This window comes from Scomber japonicus, chromosome 23 (genome assembly GCF_027409825.1).
Source record: "Scomber japonicus isolate fScoJap1 chromosome 23, fScoJap1.pri, whole genome shotgun sequence".
Lineage (NCBI taxonomy): Eukaryota > Metazoa > Chordata > Actinopteri > Scombriformes > Scombridae > Scomber > Scomber japonicus.
Window position 1 is genome coordinate 13,771,534 of NC_070600.1, and position 25,709 is coordinate 13,797,242.

At 38.1% G+C, this 25,709-nt stretch overlaps 2 protein-coding genes across 3 annotated transcripts; one reads left to right on the forward strand and one right to left on the reverse strand.

Annotated features, from left to right (window-relative positions):
• The first annotated feature begins 1,117 nt into the window (after positions 1-1,117).
• LOC128385232 (OX-2 membrane glycoprotein-like) lies at positions 1,118-3,708 on the forward strand. The gene is made up of 7 exons (XM_053344086.1): positions 1,118-1,163; positions 1,896-2,234; positions 2,435-2,743; positions 2,823-2,852; positions 2,958-3,054; positions 3,226-3,276; positions 3,483-3,708. The coding sequence occupies exons 1-7, from the start codon at positions 1,145-1,147 to the stop codon at positions 3,610-3,612; spliced, it is 975 nt and encodes a 324-aa protein (XP_053200061.1). The 5' UTR covers positions 1,118-1,144; the 3' UTR covers positions 3,613-3,708.
• A 1,771-nt stretch (positions 3,709-5,479) lies between these two features.
• On the reverse strand, positions 5,480-25,286 carry zgc:113263 (uncharacterized protein LOC503753 homolog). 2 transcript variants are annotated; one of them, XM_053344068.1, is made up of 24 exons: positions 25,224-25,286; positions 19,067-19,269; positions 17,353-17,457; positions 17,113-17,208; positions 16,133-16,243; positions 15,247-15,370; positions 14,574-15,051; positions 13,995-14,062; positions 13,663-13,909; positions 13,358-13,536; positions 12,737-12,959; positions 12,517-12,653; positions 11,787-11,878; positions 11,395-11,552; positions 11,166-11,305; positions 10,039-10,291; positions 9,720-9,835; positions 9,400-9,637; positions 9,105-9,244; positions 8,764-9,013; positions 8,046-8,176; positions 7,461-7,713; positions 7,218-7,315; positions 5,480-6,245 (listed from the first exon to the last, which is right to left on the reverse strand). In XM_053344068.1, exons 1-24 carry the CDS (start codon positions 25,252-25,254, stop codon positions 6,238-6,240), a joined length of 3,879 nt encoding a protein of 1,292 aa, XP_053200043.1. In that variant the 5' UTR covers positions 25,255-25,286; the 3' UTR covers positions 5,480-6,237. The 2 variants fall into 2 exon arrangements, with proteins under 2 accessions (XP_053200043.1, XP_053200042.1); XM_053344067.1 differs by lacking the exon at positions 25,224-25,286 and adding an exon at positions 21,467-21,722.
• Positions 25,287-25,709: the final 423 nt, after the last annotated feature.

Genomic DNA, 25,709 nt, shown 5'->3' on the forward strand with positions numbered 1-25,709 from the left:
TGGTCTCATGTCTTGGACCTTGTGAATAACCAGGCAACAGCAACTTGGATTAATTATAAGTGGGAAATAGTAGCCTGAAAGATGTTTCTGTCACATTAGGTATCATTAATAACCTACTGTAGCCAACAGTTCATAGACTTATTATCATTTTCCAGTGCAACCTGCAACAGAAACGTCGCCATAACTGTATTGTTTATATGAAAAGTGTAATTCCTTTCTTCAAAACTGCATATAGGAAAGAACTATATACTATATTTCACATAAAGGCTTTGTTGTGTCTTCTGAGTGTATTTTCAAGAATTATAGAAACTTGTTTGTCAGGGGATGTGGTTTCTGACTCACCACTGTTAAGGCTCTAGGCCGTTTTGCATGGTTTCTCCCCTTCCTCTTTGTGTGTGTGTGTTCGTTTCAAACAATCAGGGAAATCTCTGTTACTTTGCATCACATCCATTTATTTTCGTAATGAGTTAAGGTACAGTATCACAAAACATAAACTTAAACTTTCTCCTTATGAAAAAAATAACAAAAGTGCTTGTGTGTGGTCAAAAGACATTACAGATTTACCCCTTCTCATCACAATTTCAACCCGCCTGTCTCCAATCACTCATTCATTCATAGGCTCTGTCACTTCCACCTCCCGACCACAGATGCAATACATATTAATGACAGCAGGGGGCGACTCTACCTTCAACCATACATATCAATAAATAATATCAAAATAATGAGGTGAGTACACTTACACCCATCAAGGTAATTAATCAAACAATATCCTAATATAATGAAGTAACAGGTCTATAAATGTTTGTTTTTTCATATGCAACACTCGGCCAAGATATTAAAAAGGAAGACTGAATTGGCCTCTATCGTTAAAATAATAATAATAATGTTCTTTTAGAGATTACAATGATAACTTCCTACCTGTTGGTATTTTAGGACTTAAAGGTGCAACAACAGTATTAAATGCTGCAAATGTGTGCAATTTTGAATCTTTGCTGAAAGTAGACTCATGACCACGAAAGTGAAAGTTAATGTTCAGTCCTATTATCCCAGAGACACACCTCTCTCCAAAACTCGCAGGATTTTGAATTTGGGCGCACATTGAACAAACATGGCGAGACACGCGGTCTTATATTTCCTTTTTCTGATGGAGGGATTTTCAAAAGGTAAGAAAAGTCTCTTATTATAATGCATATTACAGTTGGTCTCAGTCATTCGTTGTGAATAGATTAAACCTTATAAATAATTGCAACTTTTCAGATTTTGTGAATGACTACTTCGTTACACATACATAACATTATGCTGCAGCAAAAAAACCTCAGCCTCACATATACAGTAGAAAAATAGGGGTATAATATAATATAGTCTCATGCAACCACACAACACAAGTCCTATAAAGTACAGAGTATCAACTAAAATAGGTGCAGTATGCGCCGGAGTAATATGAAATATTGCACATTAATAAATAGATGACGATAGATAATGATTATTGCACAGTGTGAAATTCACGAAAATATGATATTATTGTACTTTGTGAGAATAAATATTAAGTTGTAGCTGTGCACTGGATGTGAGAGTGGAGTTTTTCCCCCCACTGAGTTTATTGCCTTAAGGAGCAAATTCCAGCTTTGTCTGTGTCCTCTAATCAAAACAGTAAGTGCATGTTCTACCTGCCTTTGTGTTTCATGAATGGTTAATTAATAGCCATACTAATCAATCATTTTGAGGCAGCTCATCAAGTTATTTGTCAGTGTTTGATCAACACACCTTTGGCTATTACAACTGAACCACTTACTTTCACCTACAGTAGTACAAGAACAGTTTTCATGATGCATACTGAGTTCATTGTTTTTTGACAACATCTATACTATAACCTTCCTTTCATTTCCTCCATGCAGGTCTAACAGCTGTGATACAAACACAGAAGACTGTGATGGCAAAAGTAGGAGAAGATGTCCCTTTGAGCTGTCGGCTCATGCAGACTAAAGATGTTCTTCAGGTCACCTGGCAGAAACTTCTACCAGAGGGGAAGAAGAATTGTGCCACCTACAGCGAACACTTTGGGGAAACAGTGAATCCTGGTTTTCAGGGGAAAGTGGAGTTTAAAGATGCTGGACTTCAGAACTGCTCCATAGTTATCAGGAAGGCGATGGAGAAGGATGAAGCCTGCTATTACTGTTTGTTCAACACATTTCCTGATGGTTCTCTGACAGGCATAACCTGCCTCCAACTCTATGGTGAGGAATACACCTTATTTCCATTATTATTATATTATTATTATTATTATGAAAGACATAATAGACATAAAAACAACCAGTGTTTGTTTGTTTACATAATGTTCATATACAGTATATTCAAATATAGACACAAAGTTTCTGATGTCTATAAGCAATGAATTCATGTTTAACCATATTTCTCCAATGTTGTGTCTTTGCAGAGCTGCATGAACCCATTCTACAAATCAGAGAATCAAACTCTACTGAAGAGACAGTGGTGTCCTGCTCGGCCACAGGTCGTCCTGCTCCCACAGTAACTCTGAATGTCCCACAACAAGGTCTCTACTTCTCTAACAGCAGCACGGTCAGTGTCACCAACACCAACAGCACAGTCACCGTCACCACGACAGCTCTGCTGTCTGGTTTCCATGGAAAGGACACACAAGTTGGATGTGCGGCAGGACTGCTCTCAGTCCCTGAAATGCAGGTGTTTAAGATGATTCCTGCAGTCAAACGATCGTCTGATGATGGTGAGGAACATTTCAAAAACCACAGATTTAAAGATAGATAATCACTTCATGATTCTGATATTTAGTTTTCTTTTTTCAGGTTTGAACGGGAAATCTGGATCTGATGAGAGTAAGTTAACTTTAAAGTTGTCTCTAGTCAAAACTCACATTTGATCTGCAGTTGGTTTATGAATGTTTAATGTTCAATACACATTTTTTCCTGTTTTTCTCATAGATCTCACTTTGATCGTTGCATTGTCTGTACTAGTGGCCATTGTTTTGGTTGCTGCTATAGTCGTTGCTGTTCTACTCCAACATAAACATAAGAACAGGTAATTTCAACTTTTAACTCAGAATCAGTCTAGTTGTGATACAAGAATCTCACAGTTAAATATGGTAATAAATTACTGACATTAAGAGAATACACAGCTTAAAAATCTGTATAGACAACACCTAGAAATAATTGATATATAAATGTTTTTAAATCTTTGTCTGTCACACAGGGATGCTGAGAAGAACAATACGCCACACAAACCAACCAAAGACACTTATGAGTAAGACAGTTTCATAATTATTCACTTGCAATATCTCCTGAAATAATGTGTTATTCATACATGAAGCCGATTCTGATATACTTTACTCTCCATGACCCATTGTGTATTCATAGACAACCTGTTTATCCACAGAACTGTTAACTTTAATTGAGTGATATATTGAATAATGTGAGTGGAAATAGGCTCATCTTTTGTTTATATTTAAGGAGCGAAACAGCTTTAATGAAGCAGGAGAACGAACACATCAGGAAACGAACACCTGTGAAGGAAAATCCAAAAGAGGAGAAACCAGAACCATCATCTCGTACAGTTAGAAGACTATGTGACTCTTTATAGACGGACTTGAGCAAAGCTGAAAGCATGCATTGATAAAATGTGCTTTGTAAAAAAAATCAAAAGGTGATGTGCTTATCTTAAGACGGAAAAGATGAATGTACAAAGATTTTTGGATGCATTTGTATGATTTCTTATTATATTTTTGATAACATGGGAGGATAACAGGGATGAGTCATTCCTATATCAGAGCTGAAGAGGCTGCAGGAACAGCTAGACCCGCCTCCTCTCCAATATAAGGTTAAATGCTTGTGTATAAATCCTTGTCAACCCAAGGACTTCTACACAGTCCTAATAGAGGAGGGTTCACCACAGCTTTCTAACAATGCTAAGCTGGTTGATGCCGACAAACCTAACATGATGTATGTATGGTGTATCGGACCTCGTGTTTTTTCAGTTGAAGATATTGTTTGGTCCACAGTGTGTAGGATTTAGTGACATCTAGTTGTGAGGATGGAGATTGCAACCCACAGTGGAGAATTATATATTAAAGATGGAGCCATGTAAACCATTAAGTTAATGAACAGCCTGTGCCTTTCTGCTCTGGTGTGTGATAAAGCATTAGCACAGCTGTGGTTACAGTGTAGGACTACAGTTTGGGTCATAATTCAACACAATTACACAGTCAAATATATGCCTGATGGGAAACGTTTGCTTAACAACTCATTACTCAGCAACCTCCTCTGATTTCCCATCATTCCACTTCACTCCACGTACTTTGTTTGGGTGAGAGAGATTGAGATAGAGTACACTAGATCACTGCAGGTTAGTAACACAAGACAAGTTCTTCACATAACATTGTTGTGCATACTTATGCAACATTAGTGCTATATAGATGTTTTAAGACCTGAAATTTCCCTTCCTACTGTATGTCAGCAGGAAGAAGTATTCAGATTGTTTATTTACAGGATTGGTTCACAATTTTTCAAGTCTCCCTTAAAACAATAACCAGGCACCCAAATAAACATTGCAAGAGGTTTTTCTTGCTGTGATCATTCCTCTGACCATTAGAAGCTCTCTTCATAATTCACTTACAGTGTACAGTACATGATGGGGGCCACATTCTTCTTTGCAAAAATGTATTTAAATGTTTATTCAAATCTAATATGAAGCCAAGTAGATATCTTTCAACATTACTCTGCAGCTCATCAGGGAGACACTGTCTGAGGAGCCACAAAGAGGGACTTTGATGCAAAAAATACTGTAAATGTGGCAGATATCCACTTGATAACTAACTCAGACTGCTGATGCCTCATATAAGCTTCAGATAAACTTTTAAAAGCATTTTTGTAAAAATAACTGAGAGAACACACTGTAGATTTTGCCCATCATTTACATTGAAAAAGCATTTGGAGGGGATCTTTTGATAGCCAGTATGAACAGGAGGAATGAATACAACGAGGGAAACCACTGTCGGTGTTCAGTGTTAAGACAGGCTAGAAAAACTGTGAACCTATCCTTTAAATAAGAGTAATATTACCAGAATATAAAAATACCTAATTCAATCCTGCATTAAGACAGTCACTTTTTTCACATATATAAATACTCAGCTTGGAGTAATTATCCGTGTCTATTTTGGTTGCATATTTGGTTATTCTTTGTGTGCATGTTTTTATCTGTCACTTTTGTAAATAATTTTCTGGGCAGGATGATGATATGCATTTAACCACCTCCTTGATTTTATTAGGCACTGATTGTATTTTGCAATAAACTGTGGTTGTTACCCTTTAAATGATCTACTGCTGTTCATTTTATTGTTTATATTAACACACATTTTTAAAATTACACACAAACAAATCACAGAAATAAATCCTAAATTAGACATTTCAATTTTTTTAATGTAACAAAACATACACATTTGTGGACAAAATATGCCTCAATAAAGTTTGAAGAGTAACATATTTAACGTAAATTGTAAAACTTTGAAATACATATTAAAACATTAATGTAAATAAATAAAATTCTGAACAAGTTCAACACAAATTAAGACTTAACTTAACAAAGGAATCTTTTACTTTTCAACACGTAGATTTCAAACATGACAAACAAATGCAAAGACAAGTGAGACCTGAACTAGCGAAAAAAGCAAATGTAGGCTGTGGTTACAGTGCTAGAGGCCTTGTGTGTATTTGTTTTTGCGTGTGCTCTGCTTCAGTTACTTCAAGTTCAAGTACAAAATAAATTTGATACGAGTAAAAACACGTTTTCCAGAGGAAGACGGCATCTTGTGTGACTCCCACCACCATAGATTCTTTCTGGTCCCTCGAGCCCTGAGCATCCTAGTTTTAGTGTCATGGCTCTGTCGTAAATATTCAAGAAGACACTCCGGTGGAGGAACACAAACACACAGTCACACACAGTCACACACACACACACACACACACACAGACACACAGCAATCCATACCTCAGTAGGTCTGTGTGTCTGAAGAATGTAAAAGTATTTTAAGTATATACAGAAGCAAATGTAGATGTGTGAGCCTGTACAGGCTCTGTTCTGTCATATGTAAACAACTGCTCACTGCAGCTGATAGATTCACAGTTTCTGCTTGACTGTCCTTGTTGGATGTTCTTCTTCCATCTGCTGCTGTTATGTGCTCTCAATATGGCTCTACGATAATGCATGGTTTTATGACTCTAGAGAGAGAGAGAGAGAGAGAGAGAGAGAGAGAGAGAGAGAGAGAAGAAGAGGTGGAGGGAGTGGGAGAGAACAAACACATTTTTAGATGTTAAATTGTGTTTTAGTAGCTACTTTGCCATTTTCTTTGTTAGCGAGGGAGCTAGTTGCTGATCTTTCTTTCTGGATTTGTTCTTTTAACTTTAATGACAGTAAAGAAAGTCTATGGAATAGTTTAATACTGAGAAATATGCTTCCTTCAGTTTTATATGAGAAAATTGATAGACTCTCTAGTCTGTCCATTAACTATGTAGCAAGAGCAAGAAGCTGATTAGCTTAACTTTGCATACGAACTGGGAACAGCTATCTTGAGTCTGTCCAACATTAGCAAAATCTACCAACCAGCATCACATTATTATAAAACAAATTATATTTAATTGATTTAATTTATACAAAAGCACAAAAAAGATTAAAAACACCACCACACCATATAAAGCCAAAAAATGTTGATTTTGAACTTTGTTTTTTTTTATTGGATTAAACATCAGAGATATAGCATGGTAGTACGTGTTAGAGTTGTTTTTTTGTTACATTTGGACAGAGCTAGCTAGTTTCCTTTGTGCTAAGCTAAGCTGACCAGCTCCCAAAATGTCAAACTGTGTGTATATAAACACAATGTACACACACTGCACTGCACTGTGTACAAAAACAGCACAAAAAACGAGTAACATCCTCTCTAGTTTCATTTTTATACACTGTATGTTGTAAAAAAAAAAAAAAAATTAAAAATAAAATAAAATAAACCCTCAAAGTAGCTGTGATCTTACTTTTGAAACAGAAATTGGACTGGAGATAATTTGATGAATCTTTCCTGTTACAAATTGAAGTATAGCTGTCATAGCTTGCTGGTTCAGGCATTATTGTTAAAGCTGCTGCCTAATGATGTTGCCTGATGAAAATCTATAAACATGATGGGCAATGTGCCTCCTTACCTATGGCTGTATCCTCGGCTTGGGGGTCAGAAGTTACATACTTGCTGCCAAATATCTGCACCAACTGGTCAAAGAACTTGCATTCTTGTTTTTCTCCTCTGGAAACATGAGAGAGAACAGCAGTAGATCAAATGTTATGAGGTGTTTAGAAGATTAAACTTTTATTTTGGGGATGTTCAGGCTTTAAAATGATCATTACACTTCCTGTTCATCCCCCAACAACTGAAAAACAACAGTTCCTACTTTCTGCCTTCCAAGAAGTGTCGGAAATTGGCCCTCAGCCTCTTTATCCTTGTTTGACATTGCTCAGGAGTGCGCAGGTAGCCCTGGCTGACCATGACCTCAGAGATCTGGATGAAGATGTGTTTGTTCTTGGTGCAGCCTTTCAAGTTCTCCTGAATCTCCTCGCTCCCCCAAATTTCCAGGAGGACCTCTGTTTCTCCGTCGCTCCAGGGCAGCTTAGTGCTATCAGACACCCATTGGTTACCTGAGCCAGCTGACAACAAACAGTAGTAGTAGTAGTTTTAGAGTTATCTTGGTAGTATATGGTATTAATTATAATAATCAGAAAAGCTACACAGGTTTATTCACCTCAACTCATCTCAACATCTAAAATGTTATTGTCACCCCTGACTCCTTGCTGTGCTAAACTTGGTGTTTTCTTGTGGGGAGTGACAAAGAGCTTAGATGCCAAATATCAACGCTGTATACAGACATTTACATACATGATCCATTCCACAAGAGTTGGGTAATTGACCTAAAGATTAGATTTTTATAATTTCAAACATTTCAACCCTGTGTTAAACGTTTATACTTTATTTTTTTAACCTTTCTTTTGGCCCACTTCAAGTGTGCTGTCATCCGGCTCATCTGTGACCGGCATGTCTGTGACTGAGCTGTCCGTGTTCAACTCCTTAGTGAAGATTTTGTCCATCTCACTGAAGAATTTAAATTCTTCCCTGTAGGCCAAGACCAAAACAGAGTTACCACCAGTCACCTCCCATTTGAATATGTAGCCTGGTGAATTAGCTGGCAAAGATAATCCCAGACATTTACAATGATAAACAACAGTGAGTCATTTTCTTGAATAACATTGGTCAAAATCAATCAGCTTTTATTGAGCTGTGGCAACGACGCACAGTATGAGCACCGATGAATAAAAGATTCATTAACTTTGTTGTTTTTCCCTTGGATGGAACAGAGGATGATACCTTGTTTGACTCTGGGACTGACACAGAGTCCGAGGACAGTGCACTTTGTGAGACAGCGCAATATTGACGCACAGTGACAGCTCTGATGAAGAGTTTTTTGGGACTCAGTAAGCACACAAATGAGTTAATATACTGGTCCAGTTCAGCATGACACCCTCCAAAATAGACTGCGACTTCTACACCGTTTTTGCGGTACCATAAAGTTCGACTATGTGTAAAGTGTAACACCTAACCAACCAGGATCTCCATATGATGCTGGCTATTGAATACAAAATATAAATAATAGAAATTAAAAACATTTATTTAGAAGAAGAAATAATTTTGTCATTACTGACCTTTCATGGAGGAACCCATGCTTAAGGCGCTTGATGCGGGTGTAGCACTGCTCTGAAGTCCTTATATATCCTTGATCACCCATCTTCTCTGAGACGTACTGGAATATGTGGCGGTTCTTCAGGCACCCCCTCAGGGTGAGCTGGACAGTATCTTCACCCCAGATGGCAAGCAGTGTGCGAGTCTCCTGGTCCGACCAGGGCGTCTTTCTGCTCAGGTCAGACAGGAGGTGGCTGGTTGAGGGAAGTTCGTCTAAAAAGGAGAAACAGCAGCATAACTATTCGATATACAAATGCATAATGACACAAATTGCACTTATTAAGTGGACCATATTTAAACTTACACACAGCAGGATCCTTGTCTATAAATGGTGACAAGGTGGCGTCAACGGCAGCGCTGTCCACCTCACTAAGCACAGAGTTGTCACCAAGCACAGGAGCAAGGAGGTCAAAATATCGAAACACTGCAGGCCGGCCTCCACTTCTGGAAAACATAAACAAAGGTTAGCTGGGAAACACTGAGCTGCAGTGGATATTTTATATTTTCAGTTTTTTCAGAGTTCTGGCAACCTTTAAATGACCAACTGAATAAATCTTAATAAAATGCCTCTAAAACAATTGCTTATCCATTTTATTTACCTCCGATTGTTGCAGAATCGCCTGTAAGTCTTCTTCAACCTTTTGATCCTAGAGTGGCACTGCTCTGCCGTCCTCATGTATCCCATGGCGACCATCTTCTCCGATATTTCGATGAATATGTGCCCGTTGCGGACGCAGGTTTTCAGGCTGTGCTGCACATCATCTGCAGCCCACACCTCAACGAGAGCTGCTGTCTCCTGCTCCGTCCACACAGTGTTCACACAGTCTGTCCCTACCGCTGGAAGACGCAGCAGAAAACTTATCAAAAAGGGGCATTTCTTCTACTGCTGTGTGAGTGTGTGAAAGAATGTTGACTGTACCTGGATCCTGTTCGGGTTGTTCGTCTCTTTCATCGTACTCATCAACAGAAACCGCCTCCGGTCCAAGTATTTGTTCCAGCTGGTTGTAGAACCTATAATCTACTCTTCTTCCACATCTACAAAGAGTGAAAAGTTGAAATAAGAGCCATTAGAGCGTAGTCTTGTTTTCATCTGTTTTGTTTTGTTTTTTTCTTTGGGTGTGTTAAAAGGCGCTATATAAATTTAACTTATAATTATAATTATAATTATTATTATTATTATTATTATTACTTAGTGATACTTGATTATATTTGCAAACAGACAGAAAGCTTGATCTCACTTCTTCTTGTCGTAGCACTGCCGAAAGTTGTTCCTCAGTGACTTGACTTTCCAGCGGCACTGCTCCTGGGTTTTTGTGTATCCGAGGCTGCGCAGTCTCTCTGAAATGTCGGCATAAACTCGTCCGTTGTGGACAAAACCCCTCAGCGCCCTCTGAACTTCTCCTTCGCCCCAGATATCAATAAGCACCAGGGTCTCCGCATCTGACCACGAACCGGGTGCTGGTTTATCTCTCGATATGTTGATTTCTCCATCTTACAGTCGAGACACAACACGCGTCAGCACTGCACTCTTTCACAAGTTAGTTTCAGCCAGTAAATGTGATTCGGCTGCACTATTACATTTCCTAATATGCAGCAAATTCTAATACAGTGAAGCACTAAAAATACTGTGGTTGCCATTTCTATTTTCTTTTCATTTAAAAATGCTTTGAACAGCACATGGATCAACTCTACATGAGATAAGTACAGTTTATGAGTAATTATGTGTTATAAAATGCATTAAAGCTATAGTATGTCAGCAGCAGTTTTTGGTGGCCAAAGTTAGTTACTCTTAGTCAAATTGAGATAGATACTGCTTACTCTACTCTACTCTTACACTATATTTTAGCATTTACTATTATATTGTAATTGTTACATGATTATAAAAAGTTCTATGGCCATGCTTCAAGTATATGGGAGACCCATTCACTCCCACACAATAGCATTAATAACCCAGCAGGTGTCATAATTGGAAATGCTCCAATTACCCAGTAATAAATGTCACATAAGCCCCTTATTGTTATGTGTTCAGTCCATGACTCAACAGTACAAGCTTCTTATGATTATGGTAGGTGTACTGACATTAAAATAAATAAATAAATAAAATAAACAATCCTGCATTATATTTCTGAAAGCATGTGGGGCTCACTTTTATTTTATTCCAGTCTCAACCAAAAATATATTTAATTTACAGTGATATAACAGAGAGATAGACAGCAAAATCTGAATTTTATAAGGTTTTTGTTATTTGGTTGCTTTTACACTGCTTGAAAGAAAACATTACAACGGTGTAAAACAGCACCCTCCAAAATCTTGAGTATTACTGCTATGCAATAAACTGCTATGAGTAGATGAGGAGGTATTTTACCTGTTTCAGACAATGATTCAACATTGGAGTCTTCGGATATTTCAATGGAGTCCGTTACTACAGTGGAAGATGTTGATGGTTGCTTGTCCAGGATTTGTTCCAGTAGATCATAGAATTTGAAATCGACAGTCCCAGATACGCTACAGACAGTAAAATTAAAAAGGAGTTAAACACACACATCCTGTTGTTAGTACAGCATATGAGATGAATATTAATGTGCAGTGTTTACCTCATGTTTTCCTGACACTGGCGATAGCTGCATTTTAGCCGTTTGATTCTGGTGTGGCACTGCCCTGCACTGCGGGAGTAGCCATTGGCACAGAGTTTCTCTGATATTTCTGTGAAAACGTGACCATTGTGTGGGTAACTTCTCAGGTTTTGCTGGACCTAAAGGTGAGTGGTAGGTGAAATTCATATTAAAAGGGACAATTTTGTGAAAGACCTCAAGACCATCAAGAGTTTCACCTTGCTTTTGAACAGTTGGAAAAAAGTCAAGGCGAGGTCCCAGACCTCCACAGTGTTGTCCTTATCTTTAATTTATTCTTTAGCGATGCAAATTGGGAAGTGCAATTATAAAGTGAAATGAAATGGCAATTCAGTTCGACTATCAGTCTGCTATACCTGCGGGTCTCCCCAAATCTCCAAAAGGATGATGGTCTCTTTGTCGGACCAGGGCACTTTCTTCCTGTCCTCCTGAATGCCCACAGCGGACTCTAAAGAAACGCAGATACAAGAAAGAAACAATTTGAATGGATGATTTCACACTTCATTTGACAGCTGAGTTCACAGATTTTTGCTAACATTTCACTGTTTGGTATTGAATTGGCCAGACTGCTTTTGTTGCATTTTTGTTTTGAGTATGCCGTGATACTGAAGAGGTTTTTTGACTAAGTTGAAACATATACCGGGTACTTCTATTTAACAATACATTTCAATACACAGAATCACCTCTAAGTATTATTATTGTTATGTTATGTAAATAAAGTTGGTTCAAATGCAGTAGTTAGTTGAGTCAGAAGAGACAAAAATCTCAAAGTGTGGGTCCAAAGGATTGTTGAAGCGTTGTTCTTTATATTAACTTCTTATTTCTTCCTTAAACCCAATAAATCCCTATATAAAAGAAGCAGTTTCTCATTAAATGCTTGAAATATGACTTGAATCAGACTCAGAAAACTTTGTTAGATTGTGCTGCTTGTTGTAAATATTAGGTACATACAGTGATCAGTCAGTATATAGACATTAGATGTCAGGATTGATGTGGTGTAGGTAAAGGAAAGAAAGTAAAAACACCATAGTTGGTTAATCTGAGCTCTCTTCCCACACCCCCTGCAGTTATTAGAGAATATTTTACCTATGTCCAGATGGGAGTTGGCAGGCAAGTCGTTCTCGTCGTCTTCAGGCTCTCCCGGTATTTCATCCAATTGCGGCACTAAAATGTGTGCCATTTCATCGTAAAACTTGCACTGAACTTGCTCCTGCCCCTTCATGCTGATGTTTGGGGATGAGAGGATATATCAGTAAAAATCCTAAACTTTTAACCTTTAATTATTTTTTGCTTTAAGCATACATACTTGTTTTCGTAGCATTGCCTGAAACTTGATTTCAGCCTCTTCAGCCTTGTCTGGCACTGCTCGGGTGTTCGGGAGAATCCTTGGGCAGCCATGTGGTTGGATATGGTGGAAAAAATTTGCCCGTTTCTGTGGACTCCTCTCAGCTCCTGTTGAAGTTTTTCCTCACCCCACATGTTGATGAGGGTCAGTGTCTCAATGTCTGTCCAGGGAACACTTCTAGTTCCTTAAATATACATAAAAAACAAGAATTTGAGAATTATTTTTTTGGACTAATTGGACTAATTTTAATGAGCTTGTTTGAAAGTTAAGTTGAACTAATGCTGTTTGTTGTGATGATGCATTTTGCTACATTATTTTGTAAATGAATTGTTCCTTTTATCTGTTCATATCCTGTTCACCTGATATACAATTATTGGCGTGTAGGTCAGATTCAGCCTTATGGAAAACTTTTAACACCACCTAACCAATAATGCCTCAATTTGAGGTGGGCGTGTATATTTGAGCATAACACCAATTGACAATACTGCAAATTATACCTTTAAGGATCAAGTTATCAAACATCTAACGTCATTGTTGAAATTATGGTTCAATTAACTAAATTACAGAATAGTGACATCATACCGATTTCCTGCCGGTTTGTGTGGCCAAGAAACTGCAAATCCTCTTCGCCGTCCTGGGACTCATCTTCATCGATTATTTCTTCAACATCGTAAGTGACCTCAGGAACAGCCGAAGAAGCTGAGGAGCCGAGTATTCGCTCCAGCTGCTCGTTATATTTATATTCCAACCTAGAGTTCCCTCTGGTGTTAGATATGGGGAAATGCAACAGGCATTTTTGGTTCAATTGCTTTATTTGCACAGCCATGAAGGTTAAAATTTCTGAAACTGAAATTATTGGACAGAAAGACAAGTCATTTAATACACACCTGTTGTTCTTTCGGAAACATTTCTTCAGTCGTTTGATTCTTGTCTGGCACTGTTGAACTGTTCTCATGTAGCCCCTCTCTGCCATTTTCTGTGCAATCTGAGTGAATATATGACGATTCTTCAAGCAGCCCTTCAAAGCCCGCTGCACAGAGTCCTTCCCCCAGATGTCAAGCAGATGGAGCGTCTCCTCGTCTGACCAGGGAACTTTCAAGTCAGTTACAACCGGGAAAGAACCTTCCTGAGAGTCTAAAATGAGACACGAAGAGTTTGTCAAAGGCCAGTGGTTAGACAAAAGCAAATACACAGTGATCCATGTGTAAATTGTACCAACCTGTATATTCTCCCCATATTGAGATTAGAGGAGATTCATCTGAATTCTTATCATCCACAGAAGATTCCCTGGAAAGGTGAAAAACATGTCATGGAAAAATCTGTCATGTTGGCTGACACCAGGCATGTCCATACTATTTCGTAAAGGGCCTTGTACTGGCAGGTTTTTGTTCCAACCAATCAAGAGCACACGATTCGACCAATCAACTGTTTGAAGACTGCTATCAGCTGATTAAATGAGTCAGGTGATGCTTGGTTGGCCCTTTATGGAATAATATGGACACCTCTGGCTTACACACTGTTTTACAATTCAATCACAGTGATTTGTCTCACTTTGTAACCTCCAGTTAGCTTGGAGGTATTTGTAGTACTTGTTTTGTGGTTGGAAATGAACACGATGTAATTCAAAAACAAAATGAAATACGAGGAATGCAAACAGATGGATTGAATGTGCACTCAATGAAGGCGATAAATTAGTATTTTCAGATGATTATATGACAAGACGCACATGGAGTAACACACTGAACCAATGAGAACTCTCTGTATGTAATAAATAAATAAATATTTCTGATAATCTTACAAGAAAGCTGATGCCTCCATAGGCTGCTTTGTGGGAATGTCTACACCTCCGCTAAGCTTCCTCTTCCTGGGAACCCGCCCTCCTCTGACGCTTTGGCTGTTCTCATTGGCTGCTGAGTCCGTGCCCGCTGTCTCATTAGATGTAGTGAGGTCTATAGTTTCATCGCATGGACGTGTGTTAATTGAGTTTTGCACTTTCCTCTCCTGAGAAATGCTACAGTTTCCGCCTCTAACCTGTAGCCGCCAGCTGCCCGAGTCCCCCGTTTCTCTCAGTCTTTGTCTGATTGTCTCAGAGCCCCCCCCGATCGGCCTCTCCAGGCTGCTCGTGTTGTTGGGTGCAGCGGGTTGTCCTTTGTGCTCTGCAGGGGCTGAGTCTTTGAGAGCAGGTGAGCAGGAGGTAGTGTTTGCGACAGGTTTGGTCACAGGAGGGAGGGACAGGGAGTAGAGGATGCAGTCATCCATCGGTAATAATCTAGGATCTACAGTTGAGAGAAACATGGTTCATTAGGCCCCAAATTGGTACAAACATAAATCATGCAACTGTCAAACATGTCTAAACTCATGTTTGTTCATGCATATTCACTCTCACTTAGAAATAATAGTAACACTTTCACAGTGAGTTTACACCGAGTAAACTTTACAATCAACTGAGAAAAAATTGAAACCTAGAGTACCTTTTTCTTCAAAATGACCAAGGTTTCTGTGGTGTTCAAGTACAGTCTTGATGTCCTGTGGCGGGAAAAAGGTTTGTAAACAGTCGTCTAGGAATGACGGAGCATCTCCGATTAAAGCTGCCATCTGAGAAGAGAGAACACATCACTAAATGTATTAATCCTGAGGTCATTTATTATGCACTTACTTAAATTGCAAAATGACCCACACAGAGTTAAAATGTGTCAACCAACAAAACAGTAGCTGTTTAAGGAAATCAAAAACATTTATAATATTGCTCTCCTTTTATTCTTACACTAACGCTCTGCCTTTGTTGCATTGTTCTTGTTCAACAGCTTGGTTGAGAAAAAGAGGGAGAGGAGGAGGCTGTCTATTGGGACACTGTGTTGCACCTGAGCCCAGTTAACCCTGTCTCTGGGTCATTGGTGCAGACAGATGAGTCCCTGCACTGAGCTCATGTGACACCTGAAAAGGAGGCTCAGTTTGGAATAATGCCAGAGTCTATTTCCCATTGATACAGAGTCAATGTTGCATTTAGCTTGCAACAAGGGTGTGCAGACCTTCCTCACCGCTTAACAAATCCCCAGGTAGCAGTACATTTCACATCAACATTGTAGTGGGCAGAGAACATAACAGGGTAGCCAAGATTTTGCCTACTATGTGAATACTTTTAGTAGCAAAAACTGCATGTCCTTATAACAGGTGAGTATCATTCTCTGTCTTAGATGCATTGATTTGCATGTCTTCCTGATTCAAACATTATTTTCTCAAAGTAACATTCAATCAAATAAATGGATGTAACAAATTCCCTCACGTACAATTTCATTATTATTATAAAAGTTGGCTGATAATGGGGGCCAGAACAAAGTTCAATATGAAATATGGCACCTGTGTGAAGTCTGGAACTGGAAGCAGCTCCTCCAGCCTTGATATAAACTCCCAAACCAGCATCTCAAGTGCTGCGTCGTACTTTGAGCCAAAGTACGCAGGAAATATGTCCTGCAAAGAGGAAAATAAAGAAAAACAAGAAACAGAGATAGAAAGATTAAGAGATATATATTAAATACAGTATAATTTAAGTGTGTTACTGTTGGAAAACTTTCCTGACCAGTTAGGTCATTATTACAGCGTACGCTTGTAAAGGCTGCTTAATTTTCCTACAGTATCCTAACTGCACTTGCAGCTTGCAGCAGACACCAGTGTCTTTCTCATGTCGGGTATTATGTTTGGTGCACATTTTTGAAAAACTGACCTTTTGTAAAACTGCAGATCCGATGTGTGAGCATTTTTATTACTGTCACACCTGCAGTTACCAATTTGACTCCCCACCATCTGTTGTAAATGTTAGAATTGTATAACTTAATTACTTAAAACTCTAAATGTTTTGCTTCTCTCCTAATTAAAGATCAGTCCTTCTCTGTCTCACTCTGTCTATCCACAAACAACTGGACCGAATCAGATCACTAAAACTGGCATTACATGTAGCGATGATAAACCGTAAGACTGAAACAAAGGCCCTTTCTGAGAAGTCATTCTCAAACGTGTTCTCAAGCAACAGAAGATGCAGTATCTCTACATACATAAATACTGACCTTCCCCAGCAAATCTGAGGAAACTCTACAATCCATTTATGCGTTTTATACTTATACTTTTTGAAGGTGTATCTCTGCACATGATAAGAATCCATACAGACCAGTCTTGTGTTATATTAATACCATAGCCTTAAAGTTCTTGTCTCTTGCAATAAACCTTTTGGGATATACAATATGCCTGATGGTACGCTGCTGGGTGGTCTCCATGATAATGTCTTGAATCTTTTATTGATTTAATGTATAAAGGATCATTTACAGGAGTGAGTATTGTCTCACCTGGAAAAAATGTTTTCTCTCAGAGGGATCCTCCAGTAAAGAATGCACCAACTCCACAAAGTTCACCTCAGACTCCTCCACCTGGTCAATGGTAACCTGATATACACAATAAGAAATGCTCAAATGAAGGCAATAAAACACAAATGAACTTGCTCACATATGCCACAGCTGCTGTGTGGTTTGAACAACCCTGACAGTCATAACACTCAAAGCATATTTAATCAATGGCAGTTTACATACATGGTGATCTTTGGCTGAGCTGACTGGGGCTTTGATTCTGTCCAGATGTTGCTGAATGGTCTGCATGTCTACTGGACGATCCCCTCGACACATCTCCAGAACCAGCTGTTGTACACAAAAACAAAAGGCAACACAATACACTTAAACAGCCATGACTAGCTGATGTGATGCAGGACTACAGCTATTGAGAGACTTCACGCTTTTATGGGTGACTTGAATTGAAAATTGAACATTGCTAAATTATGTTTGACAGTTTCTGTATGTGTGAATAAATACAGATATACAGTAGTGGTCTAAAAGTCTGAGACCATATTGAAAATCTATTGAAAATATTTTCACGTAAATCTGGAAATAATCAAAAAGTTTGAGGATTTAGAAACATTTAAAAATACAAGAAGTTATGGCATGTAAATATTTAAGATTCTGCACAGCAATCAATTGTGAGCAAATTTGTGGTATTGACCAACTTAACTCCTTTGTCCCAAAAGGTCAGATTTCCTTGAGTTGTCTCCCTTCCATTGAAGCGTTCAGATGACACTCGGGTGGATTTAATCTACTCATCAGAAGCTTGTTCACATGAATGAACTTGTAGTCGCTGTGCCCTGTGTTTCCTGCAGATTATTGCTTACTAAGTAGCATTGTGATAGTGGGAAATATGGCATCAGAGCCATAAGTGAAAGTGTCACGAGTAAAAATGTTATTCTAAGCAAGGAGCAGTACATGGAGCTCACACTGGATCAGTTGTATCCAAAATGTATCGGGCAGACCAAAAGTGAACACACCATCAAGCTTAGCTCCCTGAGAGATAGAAAAAAAACGTCATCACAGATAAAGAATTTGCTAAATAAAGAACGCAAGTACAATCAGTACACGAATATCAGAAGAAGACTGTCTTTTAGCAGTGTCAGAGGATGAGTAGCAGTTCCTAAACTACTTCACAGGAGGGGAAATAAGGCCAAACGCTTGGAGTGAGCCGAGAAATATGAGCATTTCACAGTAGATGACTGGAAAAAAGTCCAAGTTTTAGATTAATGGTAGTAACAGACAGCTGTATGTAAGGAAGCGAACAGGAGAGAGAGTCACACTGTATAAAACCCACAGTGAAACATAGTAGTCGGAACATTCAAGTCCGGGGGTATTTTGCCTACTCTGGATTTGGAAATCTGCACTAAATTGACTCCACCCTGATCAAAGAGAAGTACCGCGCCATTCTTCAGAGACATGATGTACCCTCTGGTTTGCATCTTTGGGGAGAAGGATTCATACTGCAGCAGGATAATAAACCCAAACACACCTCAAAGCTTTGCAAGAACTACTTGAGGACCAAAGAAGATGAGACCTGACTGTCATAGACTTACCTCCACAGTCACCTGACCTCAACCCCACTGAACATTTATAAGGGCACTTGAAGACAGAAAGCCAGTCCATGCCAGCTCGAGCACATGCAGTCATTAAAGCAAAAGGGGGACTTAGAAGATATTCTGAAATTCATTTACATTTTTCAAAGATTAAACTTTTCACTCATATTGTTAAGCTGATATCATGCAAGGAAAATACGATACTATTGGTAGCTGTAAAACTGATCAACTATTCATAAGCTACTTATAATGGTTTATCTATTTTAAATGTACTTGATAAAATAACAACAAGAGATAAACTGCTGTAATAAGTACACGTTCTGAATATTCTTACAGTATTAGATATTATTACTGACCCTGGCTCTTAGTCCCAAGATGAGCTGAGCCCTCTGACTGTAGCTCATCAGCTCTGGGACCATCTCTGTCACCATGGTAACAAACTCCTCCAGCATCCCGTAGTGATCCACAAGTCCCTGCTGCACAACTTGCCACATTGCAGCTGAAAAAAGCTGCAGGGGCGTGGCCAGGAGGCGTAGACAATGGACTGGAAGATCATTACCTGAAGTGGAGGAGAAACGTAAACACCAAAAGATGTGTTAACACTGAATGTAAGCGACATGTATCATTCTTCATTCAGCTAATGAATCAGAGACAATTTACAGACATCAGCAGGCAACAGTGAGTGTCCCAAATCCCCACAATTACACACAACCTGACAGAAAACAAGAACAGGAGTAAATAAGCAAAGACAGGTCGCTGTTTAACCTTTAAATAACTACACCTGTCCATTTGTTGTGCTACAGCTTTATGGTTTATATTCACTGTTGGGTATTTCCAATCGCTTAAGGAAATATATGAGGATATATATTGTGAGACAATAAAAATCACCTGTTGTTCTAAGTGGTTAGGGCTGGGCGATATAGGTAAAATCAAATATGACAATATTTTTGACCAAATACCGCAATATCGCAACAATATAGCAGGGATGACTAATGGTGCTTTCACAAAATATTTACACACTTAAATTTTTGATAAATAATCATCAGTAATTTGGATATAATGACAAAGCAGGTAAAGGCAAATAATACAACAGGTAGCACAGTCTGGTAAGTTCAGAAAATTACATCAATTTATTCTAATGCAGCCTTAAAACCAGAAAAAGACAACACTTCTGCCGTATCATGACTTCTATGACGATATCCAGTCTCATATCACAATATCGATATAATATTGATATATTGCCAAGCCCTAATAATGGCTATTACTATAATATCTTTGATTGTGTTGGATCTTTGTGGGTACGTAATTCTGCAAATCAATAAGCAGGACGTATTAATGTCAATATAAGATTTTTACATGATTTTTGCATCACTGTGATGAGACACCTTTGTCAGGCATTTGCTTAATTAAATAGGCAAGAAATAAACATGCTTGTCTGCTTAAGTTCCTCAAACATAAAGATTCTACATAAAGCTTCATCTGCTGAGGAACAACAGGAATATTTTGATGGCTATAAATGAAAGCTCCAGAGCAGCTGCTTAATGGGTCCTTTAAAGCGATTGTTTTTGTCAACAAGCTACTCAATTAATTTTCCACAAAATGGTACTAAATCACAATACATCAACATACCGCTATAAAATGGCATTTGTAGACTAGAGCTGCAACACTTACTGTATTAATTGATTAGTTGATCGACAGAAGAATGGAATAATAACTTCAGCCATTATTTAAGTAAAACTGCAGAAAACGTGCTGGTTTCAGCTTCTCAAAAGTGAAGATTTCATTCTTCATGATTTTGACCCTATGACCCTATTGTATGTTTGGACTGGTTCAATTACAGATTAAGTAATGCCATATTCCTACTTGTCATAGGGTAAGGAAAATATTTCAATGTGAAAAATCAAAACATAAACAAATACTCTTTTCAGTTGTCCTCGCATACAGTGAAGGGTATAATACCTCATTAAAAAAATAATTTTAGGTGTCTTCTCTGATAATTATGCAGAAGCCTGGTGTGCATATGGCTAGTCTTGTTCACTGTTTTACTACAGCAGATGTGTGTGTGCAGGTGAAAGGATTATACACCACAGTCTGTCTTAGAAAACAAAGGCTGGCAAAGTTTTTACATCCACTAACTGAAATGTTGACGTTTACACAAAGAAAAATAACCTACAGCCAACTTTAAAAAAGTACAACCAAGCGATGACAACAGTAAATAGAACACATCAGCACTTTAACAAGGAATCTGAGCAACTTGAGTCGACAGCACCCAGCTGACAGCACATATGCTGGCTCACTATGCAGACGTGAACTTGATTCATGGAGGCAAGGGGCGAGGTGAAATAATGACATGACTGTGCTGCTCTCAGGTGCACTAACAGCAACATCCATCAAACTCACAACAAACTCGCATCAGGCTGCAGGCTGTGCAACCCAGCAGCATACTGCATGACAGCTACTACAGAGAGATGCCTTTAAAGGCTAATGATAATGATCTGATTCATATAAACGTACATGGAGGGATGGAGAACACCTTGCACTGTAGATGCAACTATTATGGATCAAGATAATAATAATAATAATAATAATAATAATAATAATAATAATAATAATAATGATGATAAAATAAAACACTGCAGGATTATTATGGAGAATGTAATAATTCCATGTCGGTTACCAGGTCAGAGACACACAGATCAGGCAGATCAGGGATCATTAAATGACTTATATGTGATGTTTCAAGAGGGTACACGCACCTCCACCGCTGCCACATTCAGTTCCGCGTTTTATTTCCATTTAGCAGCTAGACAGAGAAAAAAATGACCAGATGTTCCCCTCGGCTTGCAGCGATCTCAAAAACAAAAAAAAAAAGCAGGGATAAATGATTTCTGCTAATTTCTGATTGATAAATCAGCCATCTGCGGTCGCCATTAAAACCCCCGAAATAAGAGCTCGGTTTTGCTAAAAGGAGGGGGGGTCTTATTTTATTCTCGCATCGGGACGAGTGACAGAACAAAGGTTTCTGGTCTCATCCGCCTCAGTCCAGATCACGGCAAGCCCCCTTTCCTGTGGTTGGCTGACGAAGACCGGATCCAGCAGACACATCTGGTTTTTTTACGCTAGATGGCGCTGCAGGCTTTACATTTACATCAGGCATCACTTTTCTATTACATTGAAAAACGTGCTATATGTTTTATGTATGCATTCAAAATATACAGTTTAAGTACTGACACTTACTCATTATGTGGAATGGACGCTGCCGTATATTTATTATGATGGATTAATATGAAAGATAAATAGCTTTTAAGCTCTTTTTTCATTGCTGTATATTTAATCTATAGGCTAACTATATCTGCAACAATTAACTGGTTAATCAATAAGCTGTCAACTATTCGATTAATATTTTGATATTTCTTTATAGTTTTGAGTCATTTTTTTCCAGCTTCTAACATTTGATCGACATTTTTCACCATTTTCTTACATTTTATAGACCAAACAACGAAGTGATTAATCTAGAAAATGATCGGTAATGAAAATAGTTTGTTGCAGGACTGTATCTACAGTATAACACTGCATCATGTTTTAGCAATTCATGATAAGCTTTGTATACAAAAATCTTAATCTGCAAGTAAATCTAGTTGTCAGAAAAATGCACATTTTTACCCTCTGACGTGTAGTGAAAGAAGTTTAAAGTTGCAGAATATCAAAATACTACAGTACCTAAGTGTAAATTGACATCACAAAACTGCTTGGTGGTTTTTGTTTTTTTGTTTTAATAGCTCTTCAAAAACCCCAAAATATTCAGTTTACTATGACAGGATAAAGACAGCAGCATATTTTCACAACTGAGAAGCTGGAACTAGAGAATAATTGGTATTTACTTGCATAATGACTTGTGTAGTGGTTACTGAAATAGCTGCTTATTATTATTTCTTATTGATTTATTTACTAATTGTGTCACCTCTAGATCCTGGCAAACTTTTCTTTAAAAAAAAATTATTACAAAAAAAAAGTATTGGAGGAAATAATTATTCCCTTTATTCATTAGTAGTTTTACCTTGAACGTCTCTTAAATTAATTAAACAGCTGTTGTGTATGTTCTTGTATACATTACAATTCATATTACCTCATTCATTTGAGTAAATGATTTACTTCGTGTCTGCCTTTTTTCAAGTCTCTGGAGCCAGAACTCTGAACTTTTCACCTCTCACATTAATGCACAAAGAGCACACGAACCAGGGTTAAGTGTGACAGAGCAGACCAAAATCTGATAAAAACCCATCTGCAGGATCAACTGGGATTCTCTGTGGGGTAATCTCTTTTTTTCCATTAGTGAGATCTATCAAAGCATTCCCACTCACTCCCTTCTGCACACTTTGTTCTTAAAACTAAAGGAACAATCACCAAAACATTATGTCCTCCAGAAATGTGCCTTAAATCTGAGGAAATCAATCTGTGAACTATTTATATCAAGTCAATATCAGTATGTTTTGCATGTTTATTTCATTTGGCATACAGTTTGAACAGAGAAAATATTTAGGGGTCACTAAGCGATTTGATGAGCATAGTCTTCCCTATCACCAAATCTCAACCATATTAAACAGACAGAAACAGGTTTTGGACCGACATGTTAGACAACACTCAACAAAATGAGGATCTAAAGGATCACTGTAGCTGTTCTGGCAGCTTGTGGTGAACCGACACCTTAAAAAGACACTTTTCCCCCTCAAAATAACAAACCACTTCTGTCCAATGAGTCCTTTTTTAAGTAATTTTGCTGTTCTACTTGTAGTATTTTTTACCAATGCCACTTTTACTTAGCTAAAGGATATGATAGTGTAGTAGGAACATTATATTTTGAACATTGTATAACCTAGCCATACAAAGCCTGGAATGAAAACTATCTTCCCTTTTGCTTCTCATGCGATAGGGACTAATTAGTTACTTGTCCTTGAACACGCAGCTGCTCTTCCTCCACAGGTGGACAGCTTCTGATAACACCCAGTACATGTACGCACATCTTGACTCAGTTTCTTTTTTTTCCTTTCGTGACATGTACTAAATGTGCATTCTTTCAACCAGCATCAGTCAACAATTACACTCTGTACGCTGATCCTTTGCAATAGTAATACATATATGATAGTAACGGGAATTCATTTGGATTTTAGACCTATTATCGGACAAATCGAGACAACTGAAGACATCAACATGGGATCCTAGAATCTATAATGGGCTTTAATTTTTTTAAATGAAATTCATAAATAATAATTATTATAACCGACGAAATAAATAATGAAAATAATTGTTGCAGTTCTATGTATGAGGATTTCTTCCACCAGTGGTGATGTTATATGCTGTGAAAGTTTGTCACTGATTAATTGTATTTTTGACAAGAGAAGACAGTACAGAGAGGGAGAATACATAAAAGAAACTAAGGTGGTTTGATACAATTATCCTCTGTGAATGCATGTGTTCAAGTGAGTCCAAGTTCAAGTTTAAGTTTATTTATTTGTCATTTCAACCATACCTATTAAATACATACAGCTGAATGAAATCGTGTTTCTCTGGACCAAAGTGCAGAGGAAATAGAATAAATAACTAAACACACCTAAGATACGCATAAAACCAATTAAAAGACAATAAGGCAGCAGCAGTTAAAACAAAATAAGATAAAGTTCAATCAAGTGCCTGATAAAAATCATAAATAATTAAGAGGTAGCTTATATACAGATGTGCAAAATGTTATGCATTTAAGTGTCTTGTGGCTTCTGTCTGTTTGCATATAAAACATACAAGTTACGGTACATGACCTCTCTTCAGCGCTGCAAACTAGTGATGATTTTATTGAGGACCATATCTACATGGTAACCCTACATTTGCGAAGACTCTCGCGAGATTTCTTACACGCAATACTTTTTAACATCAAACATGATCATTCCATGCACATAACAGACATTAACCACAACGTTGTGGCATCATAAAAAAAAATGTACAATGATCAATAGCGCACAAAATTAAGGCACGACGATAGTTTCGTAAATCTGGGGTTACCATAGTCGTCTTATTCTGAAACAGGGAACCGGAAGTGCTTGCCAACAACTCTTAAAAATAAATAAATAAGTAAACCTGCAACGTGAACAAGACTACAGTATCTTGATTACAAGTGTATGTGCACCGAGACGGGTGTATGTAGCTTCCTTGATATAAAACGTAACGTTGCAAGTTGGCTACGAAAGCTTTCCACTGCACCGCTGACGTTAGCTGAGCTGCACCGGTTAACGGACTTGACATGGGGGAAAGTCCAGGTCTGTATCATTACTGTATGTGCTTCTCACAACTTATTTTAAGACACTGTTCGTTAAATAGCGTTAAACAGCTTTTAGTGGCGCAGTTTGGTAACAATGAGGCGGTAATTGGTCGTTCTGCTTTGTTGAGTAACTTACAGCGCCACCTAAAGGTAAATAATAATAATAAATTACAGGATAGGTAAGAGTGTATGAGGTATGTTCGCACCATCTGCTGTTCCGAAGTGTGGACCCTGCATCAAATCACCAGTCTCTGCTGTGAACCCAGCGGCCATCTCATCTGTATGTTTGACGAAGATTTAGGCTGAAATCAAAAGTTCAAAATTGCGCCCTCCGGACATTGGCCCCATTCGTGCAGTCATACGTACCTTGACGTTTTCAACGTCATTACGTCAAGTATACGCTCTGACCGCCAGTGTTTCCACGGCGATTAATTGACATTCCAGACCCTGTAAATCATTTCCAGGGTTGAGAAGGTTACTTTGGAAATATAATAGGTTACTGATTAATAGTTACCCTATTTAAAGTGTAACATATTACAGTTACATTTATTTTGTAATTAAATTATGTAACACCGTGGAATGTAACTAGTTACTCCACCCCAACACTGCTAATTTCATACTTATTTTAATATTTAAAATAACTATTAGTTGCAGCACAACATGGAATGACTAATCAATTAATATGAAAATAA